Source organism: Oxyura jamaicensis, chromosome 5, assembly GCF_011077185.1.
Source record: "Oxyura jamaicensis isolate SHBP4307 breed ruddy duck chromosome 5, BPBGC_Ojam_1.0, whole genome shotgun sequence".
NCBI classification, from domain to species: Eukaryota; Metazoa; Chordata; class Aves; order Anseriformes; family Anatidae; genus Oxyura; species Oxyura jamaicensis.
The window spans coordinates 25,927,992-25,954,321 of record NC_048897.1 but is presented as its reverse complement, the minus strand read 5'-3'; the positions used below and the strand labels follow the sequence as shown (position 1 = coordinate 25,954,321).

The 26,330-nt window shown below is 40.9% G+C and overlaps 1 protein-coding gene across 3 annotated transcripts in view; it reads right to left on the bottom strand.

Annotated features, from left to right (window-relative positions):
- Positions 1–5,926: 5,926 nt before the first annotated feature.
- LOC118168642 (mucin-5B) overlaps positions 5,927–26,330 on the bottom strand; it is a 45,566-nt gene continuing 25,162 nt past the window's right edge. For all 3 annotated transcript variants that reach the window (XM_035329187.1, XM_035329188.1, XM_035329189.1), the window contains 27 exons: positions 25,541–25,720; positions 24,901–25,137; positions 23,842–23,998; positions 23,526–23,654; positions 23,007–23,091; positions 22,762–22,799; positions 22,117–22,272; positions 20,677–20,742; positions 20,253–20,345; positions 19,291–19,532; positions 18,619–18,796; positions 18,083–18,333; positions 17,483–17,666; positions 16,747–16,939; positions 15,837–16,015; positions 15,236–15,305; positions 14,981–15,102; positions 14,598–14,629; positions 13,997–14,174; positions 12,903–13,007; positions 12,241–12,281; positions 11,537–11,659; positions 10,526–10,621; positions 8,546–8,674; positions 7,672–7,711; positions 6,824–6,947; positions 5,927–6,295 (listed from right to left, as the gene is read on the bottom strand). In XM_035329187.1, coding sequence (XP_035185078.1) covers positions 6,121–6,295; positions 6,824–6,947; positions 7,672–7,711; positions 8,546–8,674; positions 10,526–10,621; positions 11,537–11,659; positions 12,241–12,281; positions 12,903–13,007; positions 13,997–14,174; positions 14,598–14,629; positions 14,981–15,102; positions 15,236–15,305; positions 15,837–16,015; positions 16,747–16,939; positions 17,483–17,666; positions 18,083–18,333; positions 18,619–18,796; positions 19,291–19,532; positions 20,253–20,345; positions 20,677–20,742; positions 22,117–22,272; positions 22,762–22,799; positions 23,007–23,091; positions 23,526–23,654; positions 23,842–23,998; positions 24,901–25,137; positions 25,541–25,720 — 3,603 coding nt within the window. In that variant the 3' untranslated portion in view covers positions 5,927–6,120. The remainder of the gene's footprint in view (positions 6,296–6,823; positions 6,948–7,671; positions 7,712–8,545; positions 8,675–10,525; positions 10,622–11,536; positions 11,660–12,240; positions 12,282–12,902; positions 13,008–13,996; positions 14,175–14,597; positions 14,630–14,980; positions 15,103–15,235; positions 15,306–15,836; positions 16,016–16,746; positions 16,940–17,482; positions 17,667–18,082; positions 18,334–18,618; positions 18,797–19,290; positions 19,533–20,252; positions 20,346–20,676; positions 20,743–22,116; positions 22,273–22,761; positions 22,800–23,006; positions 23,092–23,525; positions 23,655–23,841; positions 23,999–24,900; positions 25,138–25,540; positions 25,721–26,330) is intronic.

Here is a 26,330-nt window from a genome sequence, read left to right as displayed (position 1 = left end):
AGGGAGGGAAAGGTGAATTAATAGGCATAGCTCCTGTTTCTGCCAGAAATCTTTGTATGACCAGTAATTGAATACCTCATTATCCAATTATGAAAGTATGGACGAAGGGTGAGAATGTGCCTGAAACTGCTTTTCAGTTTAGGAAGGCTTAAAGGGGTATTATTATAAGCTAGTCTAAGCAGCACAACACAGGCTGCACAAATGTCACCCAATGAACAACTTGTTACTGGAAATGCACAGATGTCTCCAGGAAGATGTCCAATCCATTTGGCAATGGAGAAGAACACACCCAGAGCAATGCCACAGGGCTGATCTTGTTCTTGGTAAGTGGTCTTCAGATGGGCACTTTACCATACAGAGCAAGTGTTGCAGACTACAGAAATTCTTTGAAGGATTGCCAAGTCTACTTACTGAGGAAGGGTGTGATGAACGTAGCAGTTCCTGATAATTTTCCTTGGGTAACACTAAAGAAAACTGGATTCATAGGACATACCACACACCCAGAAAAATATTCCATGCCTTAGCCTGAAATGACTGCATCTGAAAATCTGAAGAACATCATCAAAAGCAAACAAATTGGAACTGGGAGAGCTAAAGTAAGTTGGAGTACTTGGGGTAAAGCTATCTGCTGCAGCCCTTGAGAGAAACTGATCTATGGGAAAAGATAATTTCAGACCATAAAGCAGCTGTGTTAACAATGATTTGCTGGCATGGCTACATGGCACTGGGCTAACATTTTGTTTGTAGAACAATGCTCACTGAGGGTCAGATTAAACTCTGGTTTTTAGCCAGGTTTATAGGACATTACAGGAAATCAATAGGTTAATACAAAAATAAATCTGGAGTGAAGAAAATATATCTGAGGAGTGAAGACAAGAAGCTGTAAAGGTGTGGCAAAGGACTTGCCCTGTGGCTGTCTTAGAACAGCAGTGTAGGGAAAGGTAGTGACTTGGAAAAAAAAAAATGCTTCAGAGCTGGAACACAGTAGGGTTGATGAACTTCTTCACTGACCTTCAGAAATTTAAGCTGGATCTAACTGACACATAAAACACAGGAGTGGAAGCAAACTCCCTGTCTGACAAGTTAGCCCAATTTTAAGCTCTTTTTGATTTGCAAAAGTAATGCTAAGAGACACTGGGGTAGTAGGTCAAAACATCACTCACTCTGTGACAAGACTGAGAATGAGGTTAGATAATATGGGTCACTCTTTTATTTATTTATTTAAGGGAATAAAAGCAAGCACTACAACTGTTAAAGGTAAGTGAGATGGTGCCCACCCCAAAGAACATACTGAATATAACGAAGCTCTTCTTGGCATCGTTCTTGCTAAACATCAGGGTGAAAGAATCTTTCACTAAAAGTCCTGAAGATGGTTGAGCTGTTCAAGGCAGGGCATAGGGTTTGCAGAATTTGAGGTAAGTTTCTGGCACTTCTCATTAGGAATATATAAAATTGGCACTGGGGATCAACTTCTTACATTGCTTTAGAGAAGTTGGACAAGTTAGGTCTGTAATCTTACCTTAGTCTGCCTATGAAGTCAAGAGGGTTAGGTTCCCTCTACATTTCCAGAAGACAGTTGAGCTCTTAGGTGAAGCGCATATCAAGTTTCAGTAACTACACTGAAAGTTCACAGTGCTTCAAGGCCCAGTTTTTGATTCATATTTATTTTTCCTGAAGGTAGATGGGATGAACTAAAGTGTAGCTACCCCACCTTTCTTCTACTCAGTCATATCAATGGGAGACTTCGCTGGATTTTACTGTCAGGAGGATCAGTAGTTAAAGAATTTTCTTTCCTACAAGGAGTATATTTTCAAAACACACCTTCACAGAAAGCAAGCTGAGTGAAATAATATAATCCATAAACAGAGAGCTCAACCTAAATGTACAGAAAACCACCAGACAGATTCCCTTTGAATTAAAAAAAAAATAAATCATTAAACTGTCCTAAAGGCTACTGATGAAAAGTGGGTCTTCACACCTCGAAAAAAATAAAGTGTGTAAAAAATTACAACCTTGTAGTTTCATGATCAAACCTTGGCCTATTTTTGACACAAAGCCAGTTGCCTGGGCACACCCTTGGTGGTGTTACTTTCCTAAGATAGGAATTGGTGTTGTCAAAGAATTAAATGGATGTGAGAATGGCCTTCTACAATGTAAACTGAGACTTAAAATCCATTGTTGCCCTAAAAGATATTGAATAATCACATCCTTTGAAGTGTAAAAACCAGATTTTCACAACTGATAGCTTTGTCTTGGTGTCTTCGGCATATTGTCACACTTTTTCTTGTAAAGGATGTTTGGGATGCCTGACAGAAGCAAGCATACCCCTTCAGGTTTGCAAATGACGTGTTATATGCTTGTGCAAAAAGTTTTATGAACTGAAGTGTTACAATTGCATAAAAGAAACATGGCCCTACCCTTATCCTTATCTAGGATCAGAAAGGAAATATAAACAAGGCCATGAACGTGTATGTATGCACACAAACCTGGAGAAGAGTCAGACACAGCTCTCAGACCACCCAATGCTTGGTCTTCCCCTTACCTGAAAGATAATCTCTTATTTGTCACATTATTTTGTTTTCTGGCTCATTACTAATCATGTAACTTTCCTGAGTGATACTTAGACAAATTTTTCCACCTTCACATTGCAACTTTCTCATTCTAATTGTTAAGCTAGCACACTGCAACAAAATAAGTGCTGCATTCTTTTAAACAATCCCTTCTGTATTAGAGGGCATGTACAGTTCATAGACTTTGTTTTCAGCTCAAGATTGTAGATACCAGAATAGATTGAAATCAGTACAGCACACTGCAGATAAAGCTAGAGGTCTGATTCCACAGCCAGTGGATCCACTCTAAGAAAAAGTGTGGACCACTCTAAGAAAAAGTGTGGAAAAGGACAGTCTCTCTCCCCAAATAAAAATTCATAGCAGACTTTTAATGTTCTCCTCTTTGCAAACACCAATGATCATTAACAAAAGCCTAACAAAAATTTAGCCAAAATACGTCAAAGTATTACTGGGAATTGAGCTTTCCAAGCCATAAACCTAATGGGCAAGTCAGAGCTCATGTTGTAATGGCAGCCCAGCTCAGTGCACACCAGTGACATGATAATGTGGCTTCAGACTTGTTTACCTGATACAGTGCAGTATCTCTGGCAAATATTTTAGTAATATGGGGCAGTTCTTCCTGGTGTGTTTTCTCAGAATTGCTCAGCATATGGAGTACCATCATCTCATGATAAGAACAGAATGGCTACAAGCTGAAACCAGTTGAGCCCCAGCCTGACTGGCTCATCTGAAGGCTGGTTCTCCTGGGGTTACCCTAGTAAAGCGGATGCTGGTGCAAAGAATTCACGCAGAAGGGAAGAAACAGTACTTGGAGCAATGCCAGTGATTTTTCTTGCATTACACCAGGAAAACGTTTGACATTCAGACTGGTCACTAGCTGGAAGAGATGCCCTGGGGCTACAGATGAGTGTTATAACATGCACACGTGAGAAACAACCACACAGCAGCTCCAGCAGGATCATGCCCAAGTTGAGTGCTCACAGGGATAAAACAACATTTAACCCACTGATTGTATTTGACCCATTGACTGTCTATGAGCTGAGAAAGCTGAAAGTTTGCATTAAAGCAACTTTGTCTTGCTGGCTGCATCTCAGCTAACTAGGACTCTGCATCTATGAACAGAGGATGAACACATTCAGTTCAACACCTGGCCACTGGAGCTGGAAATAGTACAGCACAGGGTGGTTAGATACCAGACTGAGTAAATGAAGAATCAGGCATAATCAGTAGTGGAGAAGGGGAACACGGGGTTTTTCACATGATCATCTGTTCAATAGCCATCTGCAGATGGGAATAAGCTGTTGTTTCCAGCTCTAAACTAAAATAATTTCACTTGCCTGTAAAGCAAAATGCATGCCAAAAATGAAAAGTATACCTTCAAATCAATTCCATTCTCAAATTCTGCATAAAGTCTCATCACCAGTAAAAAGTCCACTCTCCTCTGTGTTTTAAGTGTACCTCATAAGATTAGATCACGTTTTATTGCCCTTCTCCCACCTGAAGACAAAGCAGATAAGGAAAAGATTTCCATTGGTATTCTAGCTAAGCCATCCTATTGAGAATAATTGATTTGCAGGGTTTACAGGAGTTTGTATCTGACTAAAGAGCCTGTTTACTCTTCTGATGACGAAAGCACTCAAGAATGATTTCTTCCCCCTCAGGGAAAGGCAAGGAGGAAAGGAACAAATGTCCTTCTTTCTTGCTGCTGCTCTTTGCATTGCAAAATCAGGCACACACTTGATGTGTATCAGTGAGAATATTTTCTGGGCTAATGTGAAATTTATACGTGAGCCTCAATGTCAAGCAATTGCAACATACGCCTTCCATGGGAGTTGCATAACTCTGACAGTTATCTGAATTATTTGGGGATTCCTATCAGTTATAATCAAGCAAACTAGTCCAGTGACCAGGGTAGAGGCTGGGAATGGTAGAGTTGGTTGCAATCCTCAGCAGCACAAACATCTTGGTGAATTTTATTGCCTACATTTCCCAAAGATTTCTGCACTTCACTGTTCCCATTGCAACTGCTTACTCCCACTGTAATTGTGAGGAACACTCGGTCTCTCTTTTACTATTTTTAAATAAACAAAATAAAAAGAAAGGATGATATTCACCTCTGTCTTCAGCTGCCTAAGCTGCCTACCCTGAATCTCAAAATACCCAGTGCTGAGAAACTGATACCTTCACAAGGGCTCTTACACACCAGTTTAAGGCTGAGACAAACTAGTCCAGAAATGGGCTGGAGAATTGATATGTTAAAACCAGCTGAGCTGAGTTCCACAGAAACACAATAAGGGCTGTGCTATTGCATCACATCAATAAGCATGGGCCTATCAGATAAAAGTGAAGAAAAATGTATATCTTTCAACTCCTATGCCTGTTCAAAGTCAAGGATTCCAGCAATTTTAAGATCAGTAATACCATAATGAAACAGTACATGTGTAAGTAACCTGACATTAACTACAATGATTTATTATGACAAAGAATTAAATGAGAGACTACTTGGATCTCAATAGCTGCAGCATTTTAAAATGGAAAGCTAAAGGTTAGCACACTTAATAGCTACTCTGTCAGTTCAAAAGTTTTCCCTCTAAAACATTTCCCCAAAGTCTCTTCTTGACAGGTTGTAGGACACTGCACTCACAGCCCTTGGTTCTCGTTCAGGTCACAAAAAAACCAAGCTATTCAAGCAGCAAAAACATCTTCCTTCCCTGCATACTCTGAAGGTATTGCTGAGCTTTTTTGACCCCTGTCCACATAAGATACTACCACAAACACTTTGTCCCATTGAACATGCCAGGTGGGAGTCAATTGTTTGTGACAAAAATCATCATCACATAACAAGCTGTAGATCTGAACATCAGTCTCTCATGACACACAGCTCCAGGTTTCAAGTTTGATGTTGGTAAATTATAAAACCCACCAGTGATAAAGACTCACTATAAGGATGTGAATATGTTCATTTTCTAGCATGCATTTAAGGCACATTTTTACACTCCTGCTGTAGTGCTTACTGCACAGAAGGAGAAAAGCACCTTGCTTTGCTTCAGTGACCCAGATTGTCAGCCAAAGTAGGTGTAGGACCACTGGGGAGAAGAACAAGGTGCCCCTGAGCTGAGTCCTGCCTCTCTGACTGAACCATACCTGTGGAAGCGATTGCTGTTTCCCTTCTGAGGGAAGTGAGTTGAAGCACATAGTTATGGTTTTATAATGCACACTTTCATCAGGAAGGACTTTTGAAAGGCATCGTCTGTCTCTGGAGTGCCTTGTAATAACCTTGGTTTATACACCAATGTGGGATTAAAGAAATTAACCTCCTTACCCCTTTACCAGCATCACTGAAACAAGAGAACAAGTCCTCTTTGAAATGCAGTTTATTCTACAAACATTTAGAGCAAAATCCTCAGCTAATTTCCATAAATGCATATAATAACAGAAGGAAAAAAGCACAGGAGAGAAATATGGTCACTTCAAGGTTAGTCACAGCTGCTTGCTAAACTACTCACTTTCTAGGGAAGCATTAAATGGGAGCCGAAATGTCTCCTTTGTCTCATGTTCTCCTCTTTGGGCATTTGGTTTCCATACATCCACATTCATCTACATGCACATATGTGAATTCCACTGTCTTATGCTCAGAGCAAACAAGATCCACCTTCACTGTGTGACTCCTTTTTTCATGGCAGCAAATGCATTTGTGTTCCATTTCATTGGCTTCAAAGGAATACCTATAGAAATGAGATTTGCACATGAGTCTACCACCTGTTTTCTTCCCTATGTGATCTGTATTTGCTCCTCCAAATAGGAGTACTTCTAATGAAGAAAGAAACAAGATTTCCTATCTGATTTTCTGCTTATTCATAATGGTCTTTCTTCAGGATGCTACTAGCTATGCAGGGCCAGATCCTCTGAGATAAGTGAGAAAAATCCCAATAAATTTGCTGGGTTTTGGATTAAGGACATTCTGGTGACACAGAAATGAACAATTCACATAGAGACCAAAGAGCAGGAAGAAACTCCATCAACCCCCAGAGCTGTTCATAAATACACATAAGGACAGGAAGGTAATGCATTTAGATGGTCTCTTTACAGATGGACCTATTATCCTAAGATAAGGCATTCCCATCACATTAAAGGCATTTTGTCACGTTGACAACTGCTGCTGTTCTCACACCCAGTTTCCCAATCAGGCCCTTTTAAACAAGAACCCAGGAAGACTAGACACAGGTGAGGACAGAGAAAGGTTTCCTACTTACACTGAATAGGTACTGCATGTCCCTTCACAGAAGGGCATTGGGACTGGAGCAGCAGACTTACAGTTGTTGTGAACAATATACTGCTCTTTCACATCGCGTTTGCATTTATGTGGCAGGTCAACACCTGTATGGGAGAATATTTCTATTACACTTCTTCAGACTGGGGAGCAAAAGAAGTTTTGAAAGACACCTGCTGGGAAGCCAAGGGCAGATCATTTTACTGAAACCTCTTGTAGTTTAAATGCATAACAAAACAAATACACACACACCACACACAAATAATAAATAAATAAGGAGAGTGCAAATAGACACTAATTCAGCAAAAAAACAACTCCCCACTTGTTTAGATACTTTTCTGTTCAGGGACTGGCTCAAATGAAGACATGTATAAGTTAATGTAAAGGTACTGCTGAACTAAGACCAAAAGGAGATATTAAGGTGTTTTTGTTGTTGTTAAGTACTATGAATGGTATTTGTTAACATTTGTGACTGTAACAACCTACAGTTAATGGGTGGATGATATAGAGGAAAAAAATCCAATTTTTTTTTCCCATGTAACTTTCAAATGGAAAAATACAGAACGTAATTTCTACAAATTCTCTCATTGGAAGTATAGTTCAAACTAACAATATTTCAGTCTTTTAAAAAATGCAGAAAGGAGAATTTTAGTGTCCCCATTAGAAGAACAAAGCAATTTTTGAGCCTTGGCTGTAAGGTACAAAACTGCTCTGCTGATACATGAACAGAGCCTTCTGGTCTGTCGAAGTTCTTGTTTCACATAGAAGGGCTACAAGCAGCAGAGAACCTAGCAGTATTTTAGTAGGGAATCAATGATTTAACACACTCACATGTCTTACAACAGCCATCTGAAGTCACGTCAACTGTCCCCTGTATAGAAAAGGAAGAGCCAGAGAAGTTTAGATACTCTGGTCTAGTGTACGTGTATTGCTAAGCAGCTAGTAACAACACAGAGGGTTCAGATACATACCCTCATCTCTAACCAACACACTAATTCCTCTTCAGACCTGTTGGTGTACCAGTTGTATACAAAACAACTTTAAAAATATTCAGCAGGGACTGAACATTCTTACAACTATATCCACCATAAGCCAGGTGGGATGTTCTGTAATGTATGCCTGATGTTATGTAAATCCTGCTGAAGCCAGCACAAAAACCAACTCCAAAACCAGACAATGACACCTGCTCCGGGAATTGAACAGCCTGCAAAGCCCTTTCTGGAAGTTACTGGAAACCACTGGTCACTGAAAGCCTGTTACTAATGCTCCCCATTGCTCATTCATCTACCACTTACTTGCTTAGCGATGCACTTCATAGCAGAAGAGACTATGTTCATTGGTTCCCCAACAGGTCCATTTTAAGCCATCATTTGTTCAATTGCATTTTGTAACACTGGTGTTTCTTAAGTAATGAAAAATCCCACTGTGCCATTGCCCCAGTGCTCCTCTATTTCAAGTTATAGTGTCTTACTTCACAACAAGTAAAATATGTGGATTTCTAAGAAAGCATAACTTTTGTTATACTTCCATGGGACATTCCATTCAGGGCTGAAAAAGCACATTTCTTTCAAACAAGGATGATCAACTCAGAAAGGTCAAGAAACACTGATGTGACTTGTTCAAAACAGTATAGGAGCCTCCCAGAGCATTGGCAGGGCTCATTTCAGACAACCTTTATTTTTCCTCCTGGTGCTAAAATACTTACTGGGACACAGTTTGATTCCTCAAATGGTAAGCAGACCTTTACTGTACTAGTCAAGGAAAACAGTCCCCCTGATTCAGTGCACGTGTACTGAGTACAGTTATCATATGGTGCTTTATAACTTTTTCCAACCTAAAAACAACAGAAAATAAATAAATTGCAATATAATATAACATTATAAATAGAACAATGGAATAGCAATACAGTCGATGAACTGGCAGAGGAGCTGGGATATTCGTATTATCCTGACAATGCTGAGATATCTGGAATTCACATCTACTGAGCTCACCCATATCCTGGTAGCAAAATGAGCATAGAGGTAGGAGCAGAAATGCTAAGAGACACTACGAAGTACAGAAGATGGGTCTGTTAATAGAGGTGGGATAGAATTTCACAGATTAGAAGATACCTCCAAGATCACCTAGTCCAACCTCTGACCTAACACTAACAAGTCCTCCACTAAATCATATCACTAAGCTGTACATCTAAACATCTTTTAAAGACCTCCAGGGATGGTGACTCAACCGCTTCCCTGGGCAGCCCCCTCCAATGCCTAACAACCCATTCAGTAAAGAAGTTCTTCCTAATATCCAACCTAAAGCTCCCCGAGCACAATTTTAGCCCATTCCCCCTCGTCCTGTCACCGGGCACATGGGAGAATAGACCAACCCCCACCTCACTACAGCCTCCCTTCAGGTACCTGTAGAGTGCAATAAGGTCACCCCTGAGCCTCCTCTTCTCCAGGCTGAACAGTCCCAGCTCCCTCAGCTGCTCCTCGTAAGGCTTGTTCTCCAGACCCCTCACCAGCTTCGTTGCCCTTCTCTGGACTTGCTTGAACACCTCCATGTCCTTCTTGTATCAAGGGGCCCAAAACTGAACACAACAGCCTCACCAGAGCTGAGTACAGGGGTACAATCACTTCCCTGGACCTGCTGGCCACGCTCTTTCTTATACAAGCCAGGATGCTGTTGGCCTTCTTGGCCGCCTGAGCACACTGCTGGCTCATATTCAGCCGACTATCAACCAATACTCCCAGGTCCTTCTCTGCCAGGCAGCTTTCTAACCACTCATCTCCCAGCCTGTAGCACTGCTTATATACAAAAGAAAAAATTCTTCTACAGGTTTTGAAGTTTTTTAATAGATGGAAGAAAAGTAAAAACTATGAAAGAGGAAAATACTCTTCCTAACAGAGGTTAATGGAAAAATGCAAAGTTTCTTTGTGGTAACCACCTTTTAAGTGGAAGCATAAAAATTATATATTGGCACAGAAGAAGCTAGCTTGCAAGATTTATCAAGGATCAAAAGGATGAAATAGAAAAGATGTAGAGCTCAGGAGCTACCAGAGAAGAAATATCACATAAGAAAATAGCCACTGGGTGAGACGGCAGCATTAACTGTTCACAGCAATAGCAGGCTGTAATCAAAGCAAACAGCTAGCCTGAGGTTCAGTTCACGTCTACACAACACTATGCTGAGGAGATGTGGTGTATTACCTGGGTATTACCAAGGTGAACTACACTGCAGCAGCTACAACACTTTCAGTTTTTGCCCAAGCAAATTCAGAACCAGTGTTAGTACAGCTATATCAGCTTGCTCAGACTATTTAGCTTTGTATTTCCAGGGCAAGATAAATGACATTTCTTCCAGTATCAGAGCAGTGTAATGTGAAGCCAGCTCACATATCTCTGCAAGAGCAGTGTTTTGCAATGTCACCATTCCCTACAAATTCTTTCCCCGTGCTGCATATCACGAAGAGAGGGTGACATGATTTCCATTCCTGCCAGAAATGCATAATTTTCAACACAGTGTCTGCAAGATGCACACAGCAAGGAGCAGCCATATAAAACTTAACACTTTGGAAACAGAGACATTTTAAAATCTCCTAAAGGTCTTCCCATCTTCAAAATGTACGACACTGATTTCAAAAAATGTTGAGGTCTTTTGGATAATTCAGCTTTCCATGCAGAGCAAAGGAGCACTCACCTCAATGGTGACATTGCCAAATGGAAAATTTGCCACACAAGCCACTTGCTGGCACTGGCTGCAGCACTGACCCTCCTGTTCCACATAGCGGAAACCCTGTGGGAATAAGGTCATCATTTAGCCATGTTACCTGCAGTCCTGCTCACAAAACACTGTCAAATCAAAGCCACGCTGGAGGTGGCAGTGGAAATGAGCCAGCCTTCTGGTTTCATTTCTGTTGCCGTTAGAAACCTGTTTGAATCACTTTAAGCCTGACAATTAAAGCTGATGACTTCTTTCCCATTTTGAATGTACTTCTGGGTCACTTCAGTTACCATATACACCCTGCTATTTGCTGCTCTTCTTTGTGCTAACACACAAGTTAGAACAAATAAATTAATTCATCAGGTGATTACTTGAAAAATCTACTACCAGCACTTGGTCTGATATAGTTATTCACTGGAACTGTCACTGTCAGACACATGAAGATAGTGCATCAGTTATTTCCTTCTCTATGTTTTAGGTATCCAGCAGTCTTTCCATGGGTCTGTCCTGCTTCAAGATAAAGGCTAATGGTTTTATCCATTTTTAGGATTGGTAGTGGATCTAGCCTTTTCTGGGTGAGAATGGAACAGAAACCGTTCTTTGCTTACATTCAGTAATAGACTGAGCAGTTTGTGCACAGACTCTCAGCTCAGAAGTACGAAGCAGCATCTGGAAACTCAACTGTGTGATTTCCTTATAATTTTAATTTTTGAGCTGAAAACACCACCAACAGAACAACATAAACATCATCTTTCAGCAGTCAGACTTCCCTCTAGCAGGGTTACAATCACTTCCCTTCAGGGCATCTCTCAAAGGGTGACCTCTTAAACTGGTAGAGCAAAAATGGCCAGCATCCTAAAGAGGACCTAATAGAAGATTATATCCTGCTATCTTTTACCAAGGCAGCAGTTTTACTGCCACGGTTCTACCATGCATCCCCCAACAGCCATTGTTTGTGGTGGGGGAGGCTGAGTGCGTGGCACTGACCTGCTGGCAGGTGGTTTGGCATTTCACTGGAACACACTGGATGCGGTTGGTTTGTGTCACAGCATCCTGTTCATCTGTGCACACACAGTCCTCACAGGAGCTCTTAGGCACCACTGCCCCAGGCTGACAAGATAAAGAAAAGCAGAGAGGAAACAGACAACACCAAGAAATTGGTGGGTTCTAGAATAAACATATGTCCCCTGGACTATCAAACATTAATGATTATTCTCAGGATTTATTTCTGGTAGAACTTCCTGAAATGAATACCTCCAGATCTCTGGCTTTAAACCTGACACTTCTCAGTATCACAAAATGAATTTGAGGCTGACATATTCAAGTGCATTGCTGACATTACATGAGTTATCTTATAAACTCCAAACTTCAATTTTTCCTCTGTTTGACCTAGTAATTAATCTTACAATATCCAATGAGTTTTAAAATTTGTACTCAATCACAATTCTGACTTCTAGACTCTTAAACACAGGTAAGATCTCATTTAGTAAGCAAGCTACTGGTCTCTAGCATTACCTATTCATTAATATTACCAGTAACACAGACTGCTGGCAGGGATCAAATAATGTTCACTTTAATCCTGCCTTTTTTTTTTTTTTTTTTTTTTTTTTTTAAGTGTTGACAATAACAAGTTTAGAAAATTCTGATTCAGGCTGCATCAACCAGTGGAAAGTAGTGTATGGAAGACCTACCTTAAATTCAACTCCTTCAGAAACACATACACCTTTTGGTACTGTAAGAAAAATAAAATGAAAAGGTGCTAGGAATGATGTAACCAGTTACTATACTCATCTCTAAATTCTCAGTGATTTAGAGAAGACAAAGAGTAGAACTGAGTTTATTTGGTAGCCTTCATAGCTGGCACAATAGAGGGAAAAACATGCTGTTAAATTGTTATTCTGAAGCCCACATTTAACATCTGCTCAGATGTTATGCATGAAGTGTGGGGTAATTCTATAACCTGGCATCTTCCATATGGCAAAAACAATGTATTTCTTGTAGTTACCCATGATTGAATTTAGCTGAGCTTTTCTTTATTGTTAACCACCTTGCTGGTCACTGAGAAAATGGGAAGTTGGATCAGGTGAGCAATTCCAGAAACACAGTTTGACACCAGAACTGTGTGGATGTATGGCTTCAAGGTAATAGAAATGCAGTATTTGATCAATAACTTACATCCCAAGAGCTCATTGGATATTATCTACAAAGAACTTACACCACTTATACCACCACAATAACATTTTAAAGGCTGGGAAGGAAAGGGAGAGGCTATTTCTTGTGATATTGACTCGTTTAGAAAAACTGAAATAGTCGAAGGAATAAATAAAATTTCTTAAGGAAACATGGTACTTACTACATGAGAAAATAGGACAACAACCATCCTCTGATATAGCTACCACAGGTTGGAAACCTAAGTCACACGCTGTTTTGTTGATAACACAGGTTTTTATATCACATTCTGCAATAGACAATGGAGATAAAGTAAGCCAAATCATCCTGTCCAGCAGTTTTTCTTGCAGACCAAAGTTTGAATATTCAAGAAATAGGGAAGACATAAATGATTCTTGAACCAGTTTTGGAGGTTGGGACATGTACAAATAAAGTTTCTCCAAGCTTGCCCTATTGTAAAGGTCTTCCCTGGGCACACAGTTCTGGCCCTTGCTCCTCTTTCTCTTCCCCTACTAGATGTCATTGCTAACAAACTAAACACAAACACACTCACCTCAGAGAAAAAATGAAGTGATAGAAAAAAAGAATTGGGGTAAAAGCAAATGAGAATGAAAACAAAACAACAAAAAAAAAAAAAAAAAGGAAGAAGCAGTGGATGAGGGCCAGAGACATAAAGGTAAGAAGGTGTAAGCTACAGCACCCCGTCAGTGCCCACTGCTCCCTCAAGGCACCCAAAGAAGCCCAATGTAGAGGAGCACGAAGGGATGAGGAAGAGAAAAACATCCCACCATTGCCAGGATCCCGTCCTTCATCCTCCTATGGGTGCTAGGAATGGCCAGGGCCTGAGCAGACTAATGAGGAGGTCCTGTGCTGTTGCAGGCATTTGGGACTGGGAGGATGCACACTGAATGGTGAGGGCAAACATATAAAGAAGCTACACGTGAGGCCTTAAGAGAGACAGGAAAGTCCATCCTTCCATATTGGATGAATCTATGTGCAAGGATCACCCCAGCATCTCAGAAGGGACAAGAGCCAGAGGATCCTGGGAACTACCTAGTGGTCCCAATGATCCATGTGGCATTTTCCCACTTAAATATCAAGGGGGACATGGCTCTAGTTTAGAATAGAAGCTGAACCAGAGGAGGTCTCTTCTGACAGCAAGAATAAATTATTAATCTAGTGTGTTTATTTGAATCTGGTACCTGTTGCGTATTATTTTTTAAATTTCACTTGAGGATCATCATGAGGCAAATGATGCCACGTGAATCATCTACATACCACAGACTGTCTCTGTGCAGCATGGATCATCCAGACGTGGTTTTATTTTGCGTACAAAGCCCTCTTTAGTGCAACTGATAGGTGGAGATTTAGCACAAGGGCGGGGGAAGCAAGAGATATTCAAGGTCCCTTCATCACAAGCACAGTATTGACAGTCATGCTCCCAAGCTTCTCTAGGCTGTGAAAACAAAAGAGGTAGTTGTTCAGAGAGCAAAATCTAGAAGCATTAGACTAATGAATGCCTATGACAAAGCAGCACAGGGACAGATTGCCCTATTTCATAATGTTGGAAAAATCAGAGTTCAAATCCCAGAGGGAAGAGAAGAAAAAAAATCCTGCCATCTTCCTTTGGAGGTTTACATTTATCCAGAAAGGGAAACTTGTTACTTCTCCAGAAAATTGATTCCCACAAACTGCTGATTTTATTTCCGTATCTCTATTAATGAGTCCTGGAGTTACTAAAATCTGCTATTTTCTTCCCCACTGTCAACACTGTTCACTAGTATTTAAGCTTAGAATTAAAAGAAACTCATGCAATCATTTTTACCATAGGTCACAGCACCCAGCTATAGTATAAAGTTAGCATTTTCCTTTTTCCTACCTGTTTCACTGATCCATCTTGTGCAGTGCAACCTATAAAACAAATTACAGATTCCTTTAGTGATAACTGAACTGGGGAAAACAACAGAAGTGAGAGTACAGGAATAAAAGGAATCTGAGAAATAGACACAAAGATACAGAGTGCAAAGACACAAGTCGTGTATCCAAAATATTTCAATATTCTCCTCCTAAATATACTTTGTTCTTTCAAAAGTTTCACTTTCCATGTAAAAGTAGGGGGAAACTGTCAATCAGAAACATTTCCAGCCTAGCTAGGAATGTTCAGTATGAAGGTCTCCCTTATTTCCCCTGTATCAGAACATCCCACTTACGTGAGCTTATAGTCTTATGACCCCTCCCCATCCCACCTTTTACATTTCTTACCGCAGACAGAAACACAAATGCCATCATGATCATTCAGCAGAGTTTTTCCATCAGGGCAGTAGCATCCCTCTACAAACACTGGTGTGTTATTTTGGGAGGGGACGATGTTCATAATGACTTCTCTGCACAATTAGAAAATAAACAGAAATGAGTGAGAGGCAGAAACATGCCTGGGGCAAGCAGATACCTAATACCCAAAGAAATGCCAACTTCCAGCCTTTCTTGGCACTTTTCAAATCTTAGGACATGACCCACCTGCTGAAGCAAGTGTGTCTTTTTGCTTCTCCACATGGCTTGTAGACCTGATCCCGAACACAGCTGGCCTCTGTGGAGCATTGCAGCACATGGGTTAGAAAGCCTGGGCCTACTCGTACCCTCCATCACACGACAGACATACAGCATGCACTTGCTCAGGCTGCCCCACAGACAGCACAGCCCAGGCTCTGGCCCAACAAGGGGTCCCCACATCTTCAGCAAGAGGGGTTTAATGGATTCGGCAAGGCGCTTGCAACACTACCCAGTAGTGTTTACCCAGGTCCCCTGAGCAGGGTAAAGAAGCTATGCATTGCCATCTAGCGACAAAGCTGTAGCTGACACAAAGGGGAGGAAAGTGGCTAATGTCCAAACCCACTTTTCTGCTGAGAGCTGCAGGAAAGACCGCGGGCCTGTTTCCGACTTGTTTTGTACCATTTCTGAACTGCAACTCTTGATCAGTTCCTGTATTTCTCAGGCCCAGAGCAGCTTAGGAAGGACTGAAGCCTGACGATGCGGAGGGACAGAAGCAGGTGTGTGGGTGAGGGAAGAACAGACCAGAGCCACTTCACCACCAGAAGGTCTTTCCCTTTCCCAGGCTTACCACACTGCCCGTTTGCCTGCCTCCTCCAGTCCACACAGACTCCGTGGAGCCCACACAAGGCCGCATATGTCTGCATGCTCTGGCACTCAGTGCTGGGGTGCTGGTCCGAGCAACCACTGGCCACGCAGGCCTCGTAGTAGGGCTGTGGGGGAACCACACTGTGGCACTCGGTCAGGTTCCTTCTCAAAGCAAGGAAACAGATACGGCGTTTTGTTTTCTTGGGTTACTTCCAAGGAAGAATTCAAATTAGAGCCAATCCGCACCCAGAGAAAGCCTCAAGGTGAAGACGGAACTACAAATTGCTCCAATAAGCAATATGCCCACATGTGGAGCCAAACCAATCCCCACCCAGAGAGAGCCTCAAGGTAAAGATAAAACTACAAGTTGCTCCAATAGACAATACACCCACACAGCTTAATTAAGAAAGCTTTACCTCCCATTCTTTACAATGCTTTGAAACAAAGCAATTTTACATTGGACTGAGACCTGCAAAGGAGACTCTCCTGCATGGCTCACAGCTATAATTCTATATACTGACATTTTAATGTCAACATTGTTGACAATGCTATTTAAAACCACAAAATTATTTTAAAAACAGACACACACACCTGCTGGCTATATTCTGACTCTGTTCCTGTTCATTCCCAAAGCATTCAGACACTGAATTATAGCTAGTTCCCACTTAACTTCTCCAGAAATGACAAGCAGAGCCAGTGCCAAGTAGCAGACACTATTATGGGAGGATTGATTTTGATCTGCAAAACTCAGGAACGTTCATACATCAGTCCACTGCTCACTTTTTCAAGGTACGCTAGAATTCATATTTTCATTGTATCCCATAAGCAGTTCACCCAAGCCCTGCAGTTAAGCACAAAATTATCTCATTTGTCTCTTTTGGAAGCTGTCTTACCAGATGATTTTACACAGATCAGAAGGCTCACAATGCTGATGATTTTCAATCTCAGCCAGTTCTGAGACACCTGAATTACAGTATCTGTTGGTAGGATCTGGGACTTTCCAATCTATTGCCATCTCTTTGAAGGACTCAATGATCTCACCATTCCTTTTCATAGCATCATCAGCCTTCTGGTTGGTGCACGTACCTGGTAGCAACATAAAAACAAAGTGACAGTTCAAGGACAGTTGATGCTGATAAAACTACTTTTACACAAAACAGCAATACCTGGAAGGCAGTTCTTCTTGTGAGAAAGTAACACACATGGTACTGGATGAGTTCACAAGAACTTTGTAGAAGGCTATAAGAAATAGTTTGCCAGTTACTCATGAAAACCAGAGCTGAGGGCTTGGTTAATGCATTCCTTATGATGGCTAAAGAAACTGAGATGGTTCTCTCTAACACAGGACTCTCTTCTGTATACTCCCATAGTGAATAAGTTTAATATGATCAAGGGGGAGACTTAGAGAAAGCTTGTCTCCATCCACCAGCAAATGTGGACAGAATGAAAGGAAGAGACTCAAAACTATATCTTCTGACAGTGCCTTTTCACTGGAGACAATTTTGTTAAAATTTTTGAAACTTAAAAATCACTGGAGTTGCAAAAGTTTAGAGATGTTTACAAGTAGACAAAAGAAAGGAGGAGGAAAATTTATTGCATTCTTTACTGTCAGCTGATGAGCACACTCACCACACAGTCCCATGGTATTGTTATAAAACTTTCCAAAAGGCAGTTTTATGTAAAACGCAAGACGACTGTAGGAGACATAAACTTCTAATTCAGGTATTTCAACTATGACGTAAAGGCCAGAACTGGTTATCCTGATACCATTCGTGGAAACGTCTGGAACAACTTTCTTATCATTAAATAAAATCTATAAAGAAGAGAAGCAAACGGTCTCTATGGACATTCTTCTGTTGAGTAAGATACATAGTTTGCGTCTGGCAAGTAGAACACAAATTCAGCTCTCAGGTGCACCAAATGAAGTCTGACAAAGGCAATCATTTAGGCAGTTCCAAGTGCTTCCTTCTTAATATGTTCTAATTTATATTTGACTACTTCCATAAGGAAAAAAAACACAGCTTTCAGTTATGTGACAATTTTCCAAGTTTTTAGAATATACTTTTTTTTTTTTGCTGACACTAAGGAAAAAGTGAGGAATGTTACTGCATTTCCTACTCATGCCATTTGTAACGAGCTTTGTCCTTTGTCATGGCAGACCATTTGGCAGTAGAGTAATACAGCTACAGCAAAATAATTCTGAGGATTCGTTTTAACAAAATACTTTACCAAGTTTGTTTCTTTTCCATGTTCCATTGCTTGTGTCAGAATAACAACAGAATTGGAATAAAAAATGAGAAGGGACATTGAACAAATTGCTCCATCAGCAGCACCACAGTAGTAGTTGTCTATGTGAATCCAGAAGTTGTGAGAGTTGGGATGAATTAGCTCCACAAGGACGTATGTGCAGTTTTCTTTAAAATGATAATATGTTCCATCAAAGGTCACATAATGCTCATTTCCCCATCCGCTGCAAATACCTGGAAGACAAAGTGGCGCACTTCAAGTTTGACTTCTCAGCTTCAGGCTGATTTTAACTTTTATAATCTCTTTTAGTGAGAGCTGAAATGACCAGTTTGATGAAGAAAAGATAGCTTAGCAAGGACTCTTATCTGCTCTTATTAGCCAATGTTTTAGGTGGGAATTCTGCTCCATTATATCCTACTGAATCAATACAAAGATAATACAGATGTTGATCACACAGATTTATCTTGCTGGGCTGAGCATAACATAAATTTCAGGAATTCACCTGCCGCAGTACTTACACTGACACTCAAACACTTCACAGCAGCCAGTTTCATCATAGTGTTTCATGAATGGGAAACCATTCACACAGAGTTTCAGTTGCTGAGGAGGGCAAGTCACACTGGACAGTTTAATGTTATTTCCTTCTCCCAGGCAAGTGGCAATCTGGCAGTTTCCAAAATTCCATGATTCATTATACTATTGACAGATTGAAAGAGAGCAGGAGAGGAACACAACAAAGTAATATAACAAAGGTTTTTAAACCACATACACCTACCACCCTCCATTCACATTCCTGTTTGATATGGTGTTATTTGCTATCTACTCTTTCTGTCAGATAATATTGAAAGTATTGCAATCAGAGCTTTGACATTTTGTTCTGTTCTGCAACATTTTGACCACTTGTGATGGTGGGATACAGACAGGTGGGGTTTCCTAGCCTTTCTTCAGCTCATGTGGCTCTGCCTGCCTACAGCCTGTTAGATTTTTCACTGAACAGCATAATATTCAATTTATTCCCTAAATTATTTGAGGGCTTCTGCTGTATTTCTCAATCACCTAATTCAGCCACAAGTACAGGTCAGCTGCAGTGGTGCTGACCAGCATCAGAGGAATCTGTATGTGGAGAATGCCAAATCTTGGCTGGAGGCAACACTGTGAAGAACCACACCTTCTTCTTTCCAGTCACTCACCTTTCTAGGAGGAATGAGCCCAGGACAATCGCTCACAGGAGCCAATGTGGTAGCAGGAACTAGGCTTGTTGCACTGGGTGCAGCTGTCGGTGGACAGTCTTCAGAGTCTGGATCACAGATGTTGAGTGCCTCAGTTTGACCAACTTTACACTCTGCCCAGATTAATTCAATCTGACATGAAGCGTTGCAAATGGAGTAAGCACAATGACCTGATATATTCATTGCCAGAGAAACATTTTCTCCTGCAAGGCCAAAATCCAACAGTCAGAACTGAATTGCCTATGAAAGTGGTAAATGTTTGCTGTGAACTCTTAAAGGCTATGCATCACAGATCAATCACATATTCAGCCCTGCATTTAGCTGGGCCTGACTGCACCTGATGGCCACCTTTAGCTGTGACTGTCTGCAACTGCTTGAATCTAACAACTGAAGCAGGGCTCAATTCATCCAAATGGCAAAGCCTGAGGGAGGGCCACAGGTGGCAAATCTGCAGCTCTTCTGCAGATTCTTCATTGAGTACACTGTTGGGAATTGAAAGTGATTGAAAATGAGTCCAAGTGGAGAGAATACTGAGTACGTCACTAAGCATATCTGCTCTTCACAAAGACCATGAGATAAATGGTTCAGGAGCTACTAAGATGAAAAGGAGCCTTCTATCCTCTATCTTTGGAATATGAATGTAGATTACAAACCTATGTTTGGGATTTGTGAGTCAGGGTTTGTGCTGGAGTACAATGAAGCATCTGCTCTAAACTTCCTAACACCAGGGATATCCAAACCAGGACAAAGTCACAGGGTACTTGAGAACTGTAATTTTGAAGGTGTTAGTTACACTTCAAAGACATAACTCCATGTGTAATTGCAGTAGACAGAATCAGCACTTGCTGGAGCACATTTATCTAACATTACATCTTTTCACATCAACGGTGCAGAAAAAAAAAAAAAATTGCTTGGTTTCTCACCCATTTGTAGCAATTGTCCATTGTCAGTGCAGAAGCAGGGAGTGGTTAGCATTGATGATGGTGGTGCAGATGTTACAGGTTGCATATGTGGTTCTGCAGGAAAGGAAATCTACTAATGACCAGATCCTTTGCTACTCTACATCCAAGCCCTACAATGTCTATTACATTCTCTATGTTTACAAGAAGAACAAAATCATTTTATACCTCCATCACATTCTGTACTGGTACACACTAAAAACACCCTCTCTATATACTTATAACCCCCATACACATACACTATACACTACTAGAATATTACACACACTATTTCAAGTTTGTGTATCAGGTATTTTTATATAGACAGTGGAAGGGAGTTTTGTTTTATTCTCTTAATTTGATTCCAAATTAAGGTTTTATTGAACTTCCTAATCCTGTATGGCATCACCTGATTTTGGAGAGGTGACTTCCAGTGGCACACCATTCTGTCTTTTAATGTCTAATTGTGAAGCATCTGTTGGTTTAAATACAAAAAGATCATGTAGTCATTTAATGAAGCCACTCTATACTCTGTTTTGAATAATCCTTTCTTTCCCAGCTAGTACCACATAACACCTGGAATGAAACATGTTGTTGTGGTTTAACCCGGCTGGCAGCTAAACACCACACAGCCGTTTGCTCACCCTCCCCCCTCCCTCTCTGGGATGGGGGAGAGAAACGGGAAAGTGAAGCCTGTGAGTTGAGATAAAGACAGTTTATTAAGATAGAAAATAATAATGATAATAATAATAATATGTACAAACAAGTGATGCACAATGCAATTGCTCACCACCCGCTGACCGATGCCCAGCCCAACCCCGAGCAGCCGGCCCCCCCACGCCAGCTAGCCACCCCTATATATTGTTTAGCATGACGTCAGATGGTATGGAATACCCCTTGGCCAGTTTGGGTCAGCTGTCCTGGGTCTGTCCCCTCCCAGCTCTTGCTGCACCCCCAGCCTGCCCGCTGGCAGGACAGAGTGAGAAGCTGAAAAGTCCTTGGCTTAGTATAAGCAGTGCTCTGCAGCAATTAAAACATCAGCATGTTATCAGCACTCTTCTCATCCTAATCCAAAACATAGCACCCTACCAGCTACTAGGAGGAAAAATAACTGTCCTAACTGAAACCAGGACACATGTAAACACAGGAAACACATGGGCTCACCATCAGGTCTTTAACTCTTCCACTCACTTGAGTAGCGAAGATAGCTTTTAGTTCTGCTTGCCTCACTTTGTATAATTTGCTACTGCAGGATAATAATTTATTTTTTTTTCAGCAATGATTTTTTTTTTTTTTTTTTGCTACAATCATAGCACAACTTCATCTTTTCATCTTTTTACTGCCTATTTTCTGCTTATACATGTCCCCTTCAAACTGCAACTTCTCTTTTGTGAGGAGAATAAATCACCAGGTAGTTTTATTTTCTTGTTCCAGTGATCTCTTTGAGACTGGCTTCTCCAACATAGAAATTTCTCCAATATAGAAACCAGTACAGTAAGAACAATATGAGAAGGAGAAAAACAAGGTTTATAATAACTATGAAATTTTGAGAGTAACCACACCAGACTAATTGTGGAAGGTCCAAAGATACTGTATAAGCTCTACTGAAAAATGGATGAAACCCTTTATTCTATCCTTACCCCACTGACAGTAAGCAGCTATAAAATTACATTTTTAGTGCACACCATGAAACCTACGCGCTCTGGCCCCTCCTTCCTGAAGCATGAACTGCCTTAAATCTGTGCTTGGCATGGACATGGAGGTAGGAGTAGTCTTTTTCAGAGACAGAGGAATCTTGTTACCATTACAGACTTAATAAAATCACCACCAAACCTTGTATAAATAGTACCTTGTGCTGGTGCAGATGGTGTGTTGCAAGGGATGAATGTTTTGATGATCTCTCCATTAGGACCACAGACAGCATTACCACACCCGACCTCATCTGTTTGGATGTATATAGTGTCATTGAAGGCGTAAGTCTTCCCGTTGTAGCAACAGAGGCAATCTGAGGCAACAGAAAAGCAAATGCCATCATACCAGGGAACACTCTCTCCTTATACCAATATAAATGAAAATCAAACCCTGGATTTACCGTTCTGTAGTTCATATAAGCAAAAATGAATTATCTGACTGGAAAATATTCTCAGTTTCTACTTGAGAAGTTGCACTGAGAGTCTACCTCATTTATTTAAAGTGAGTTGGATTTTTCTTGTTGCTGGTGCTTCTTGGAGTCAGTTTGCATAGAGGAATTACTGGCTGCTGAAAGCATCAGAACTGGTGCTGTCCTCACACCCAGCCTAGAGCATGGGAACATTCCATTTTAGCAGGGAATATGGCTGGGATTACTGCCTTGATGAGTGATAAGACACTGGCACGTTCGTACTGCTCTGACTCCACCTATTGAACTAGCTAGCAACATGCCTGCAGCAACATGCGATGTCTGGTCGTTTCAGTCTTATCATCACTCAGTGAAAGGTATTCAAATGTTACTTACCTTCAGAGTCTACGGTACACAGTTTCTCTTCGGGATTGCTGAAGATAAAGAGAAGTTGTTTTATTGTCTTGAATATGTGGAATAGTATCTGTTAGCAGATGGTATTTACTTTTACAAAGAAGCCTGCTCCTTGAGGTTTTAACCATTATTGTCACTGTCATGATTTCCTATGAACATAAACCACACATTGCCTACCTTGCCTTTTCTAATCCTATTATCATCTCTCTTAGCATTGACTGACCTACCATGAAGTGCAGTTGGGGAGGGAGACACACTCTCTGCTTTCCTCATCAAAATATGGCTTGTCAGGACTACACTCCGGGTAGCAGCCTGGAAAGTTAAAGTAAAAGAATCAACTTTGTTCTGCTTTACTTGAATCTGAGGCAATCACATGCAGATTTGATCCCAAAATTAGTATGATCCTGTATGAAAGTTTTCGGTTTTGCCAATTATTTTTCCATGTCCTCTTTTCTCCTTTCATCTGGAAGTTGTAATTAACTCTGTTTGTCAACAGATAATTATTCTTTGCAATTTTAAACTGAATGACCTTGTATCTCTGCCCAGTTTAAAGGCAACAGGCATATTCTGCTATGAATGGTACTATTGCATAGTAAATTAGCCCCAGAAGAGACATGGTCAATGAGTTTCTGGGGCAAGAGAGGCAGTCTTTGAAGGTAAGACAGCAACATTGATGCTTAAGGCATTTAAAAATCAGACTATATCTTCAACTCATATCAACTGTATCAAATTCAAGCAAGAATTACCTTCTAAACTATACAGCAAGTTCCCACATTTTCCTTGTGGGTTCCTGCAGGTCTTTAGACAAGGTGCTCCACAGGGTTTATAGAACCACTCATGTTTGTCAGGTGGATTGTAATAATCACAGAACACAGCTGGAACAGAAGAAAAAAACATCCAAGTCTCAGACACTGGGAAAGGTTCACTTTCTAATTCTCACAAACAAGAGCTTATTAAGTCACAGACATGCAGAGATGTCAGAATTCTGCTCTTCTTCCTTTCCTGTGCGCTGGAACACATAGAACAACATTTTTCTGCATGCATTTTCAATACAATACTTACGGCAAATGGCAGGTGTTCTCCAGTCAATACAGACACCAGCTCTGCTACAGCTTCTCGAATAAGCAGCCACTGAGGTACAAAAGCACTCACAGTCTCCCACACTGTCACAGCCACAGAAGTCAGAAATACAAGATTCATAATACGGTATTGGATTCACCTATCAAAATACCAACAGATCTGTTATCACAGATGTACCTCCTGCACCATGTTTTAATGAGAGAAAGGGCTCTGAATTTCTGCCATCCACTGGCAGTTTATTTGGCAGAACTGTTTGTGACAGCCTGGGATTGTCATGAAGAAGCTAGGGCATTTTGCAAGAGTTGTTTTTCTATGCTCACCTATCTGGTAGATTTGGACCTTAAATCTTCTCATTCTTATTTGTGTGCTGGCATTTACGCTCAAGTGTCTTTCCAGTGTAATTTCTGCAGGACTAAACTACCTTGATTTGGGTTAGCACATCTATATAATGTGTGCATTTTCTAATTGACAGATAGTGACAGATTATAAAATGAAATCTTATTTCCACTGAATTTCACATCTCTTTCGCTTTAAGCAGTGTCAACATGAGCTAACCAAGAAAATTAAGCCAAATTTGCTCTGTAAATGGCTTATTAAAATGCACCGAGGCTTTGCATAGACATTCTCATTAAGAATTAGTAGCCCTGATCCTGTTTAGATTAATTCAATGTGTCTAAAATAAAGTAAATAATTCATTTCTTTACATAATTTGAATAAATTTTCCCAAGGATCCCCGTACAAACAGCCCTGTACTAAGTTATCTCTAGATTTTACAAACAGATATCTAGCTTTTTATTTCTGGTGGCCAACTATTATCCCCTTTGTCTTTGGTTACTCAAAAGAGGCACTGCTGTTTCCTTAGTACTGTGCAACAGGATTTAACTGGCATAGCAGTAGAGAGAGGTTTTGAGAGAAGTAGGCCTTGTACTCAAGAATGCATGTAATAATAGCCTTTAATAAGAAGGATTTGTGCACAAACATGCTGCATAATAGCAACAAATGCCAAGTGTGAAATCAATAAGGATGAGAGAACAGGATTACCTTACTGTGGCAGGCTTCAAAGACATTACTCTTAATGATGCTGCAGTGCTTCTGCCCCAGGACAGACTTGAAAGGCTGATCAGCACACAGGTCCGTCATGTTTATATTTGAGCAGGTGCTTGTTATTTTCCAGCTGTTTCCAAACTCCTGGATGCTCATCTCCACAGATTGCCCTCTGGTTGTGAAGTCGTTCCTTGAGCGGCCATCAAAGTCCCCACAAAGGCCACAGACTTTTCCCTGAGTAATTTGCATAGGCACAGTAAGTGGTTTTGTTATTTTAAGTGCAGCCCACTGGCTGACAGAAATAAACTACAGAACAAGCCAAGAAAAAATAGCTGCAAATTTCTAAACAGCCATCAAAATATGTCTTAGAAGAAGCTGGATTTCAAGTGACAAGATCGCTCTTTTAGATTCTCCAATACTGCAAAGAGCTTTACTTCTGGCTTTACTTCTAGCGCCAAGTATTTTGGAGCAGTCCATACCAACTGAATGGTGAAATAAAACAAAGCACGGCCCACTTGCTGCTTCTGCTCCACTGGACTGAACACTTTTCCAAGCTGTACTTTTCAAACTGAGGCTTCAATTCTGGATGCAGGAGTTTGAGTTGTAAATCGTAACTCTCGGTCTGTGAAGCACATACCTGGAAAGATGGTGCCACATGAACAACAACTGTAGTCTTCTGGTCCCACATGAAGTTCATCCCTTGAGTTGTTTCAATCACAATATAGCCTCCTCTGAGATCCACCTTGTAATTCTTCTCAGCTCCTGGATCAGTGGCTATCTCCTGAATTCTTCCTTCCAAAAGCCTGATTTCACTGCTCTACAAGGAACAAATACATCGCACAGAAGCAAACCAAGTAGAAAACTTAGTATAGCAGCCCTGGCATTCTGTCTCTTTTCCTTCATCTCATTTTTCTGTAGTCCTTGCACTATGTCTTGGCCTACTCCAAGGCACGTGAGCCATGGACAAGACCCAGTGAGTTCAATGGGAAACATCTGCCCATGCATGACAAGTCTTACTTCATGGCCACATAAACAGTCCTTATTCTAGATGAAATCTGTTTTGCTGGCACAGAAGCTCCTGAGTGCATGGGCAATTGGGCATGCTAGAATGCCCCTTGTCATGCCACTTTGTTTCACCCTACCCTCACCCTCCAGCCGAGGAGAAAACTCTTTGCTCTTTTGTGTTTGCTTTACGGAAATACTAAACCTGAGCTGGAAGGAAGAAACTCTTCCCTCTGTAGTTAAGATCTACCCTGTGAATAAACCATGGCACAGAAATATGCAACACCCTCCTCTAAAAAAATTATTTTCCACCACTAATGTCACAGAATCACAGGTGCGCGCACACACGCATACATAAACAGAGTGCTGTTGACTTCCTGTATCAGCCCCCTTGTCTGCCGAAGTGTCCAATGCCAATTATCCAT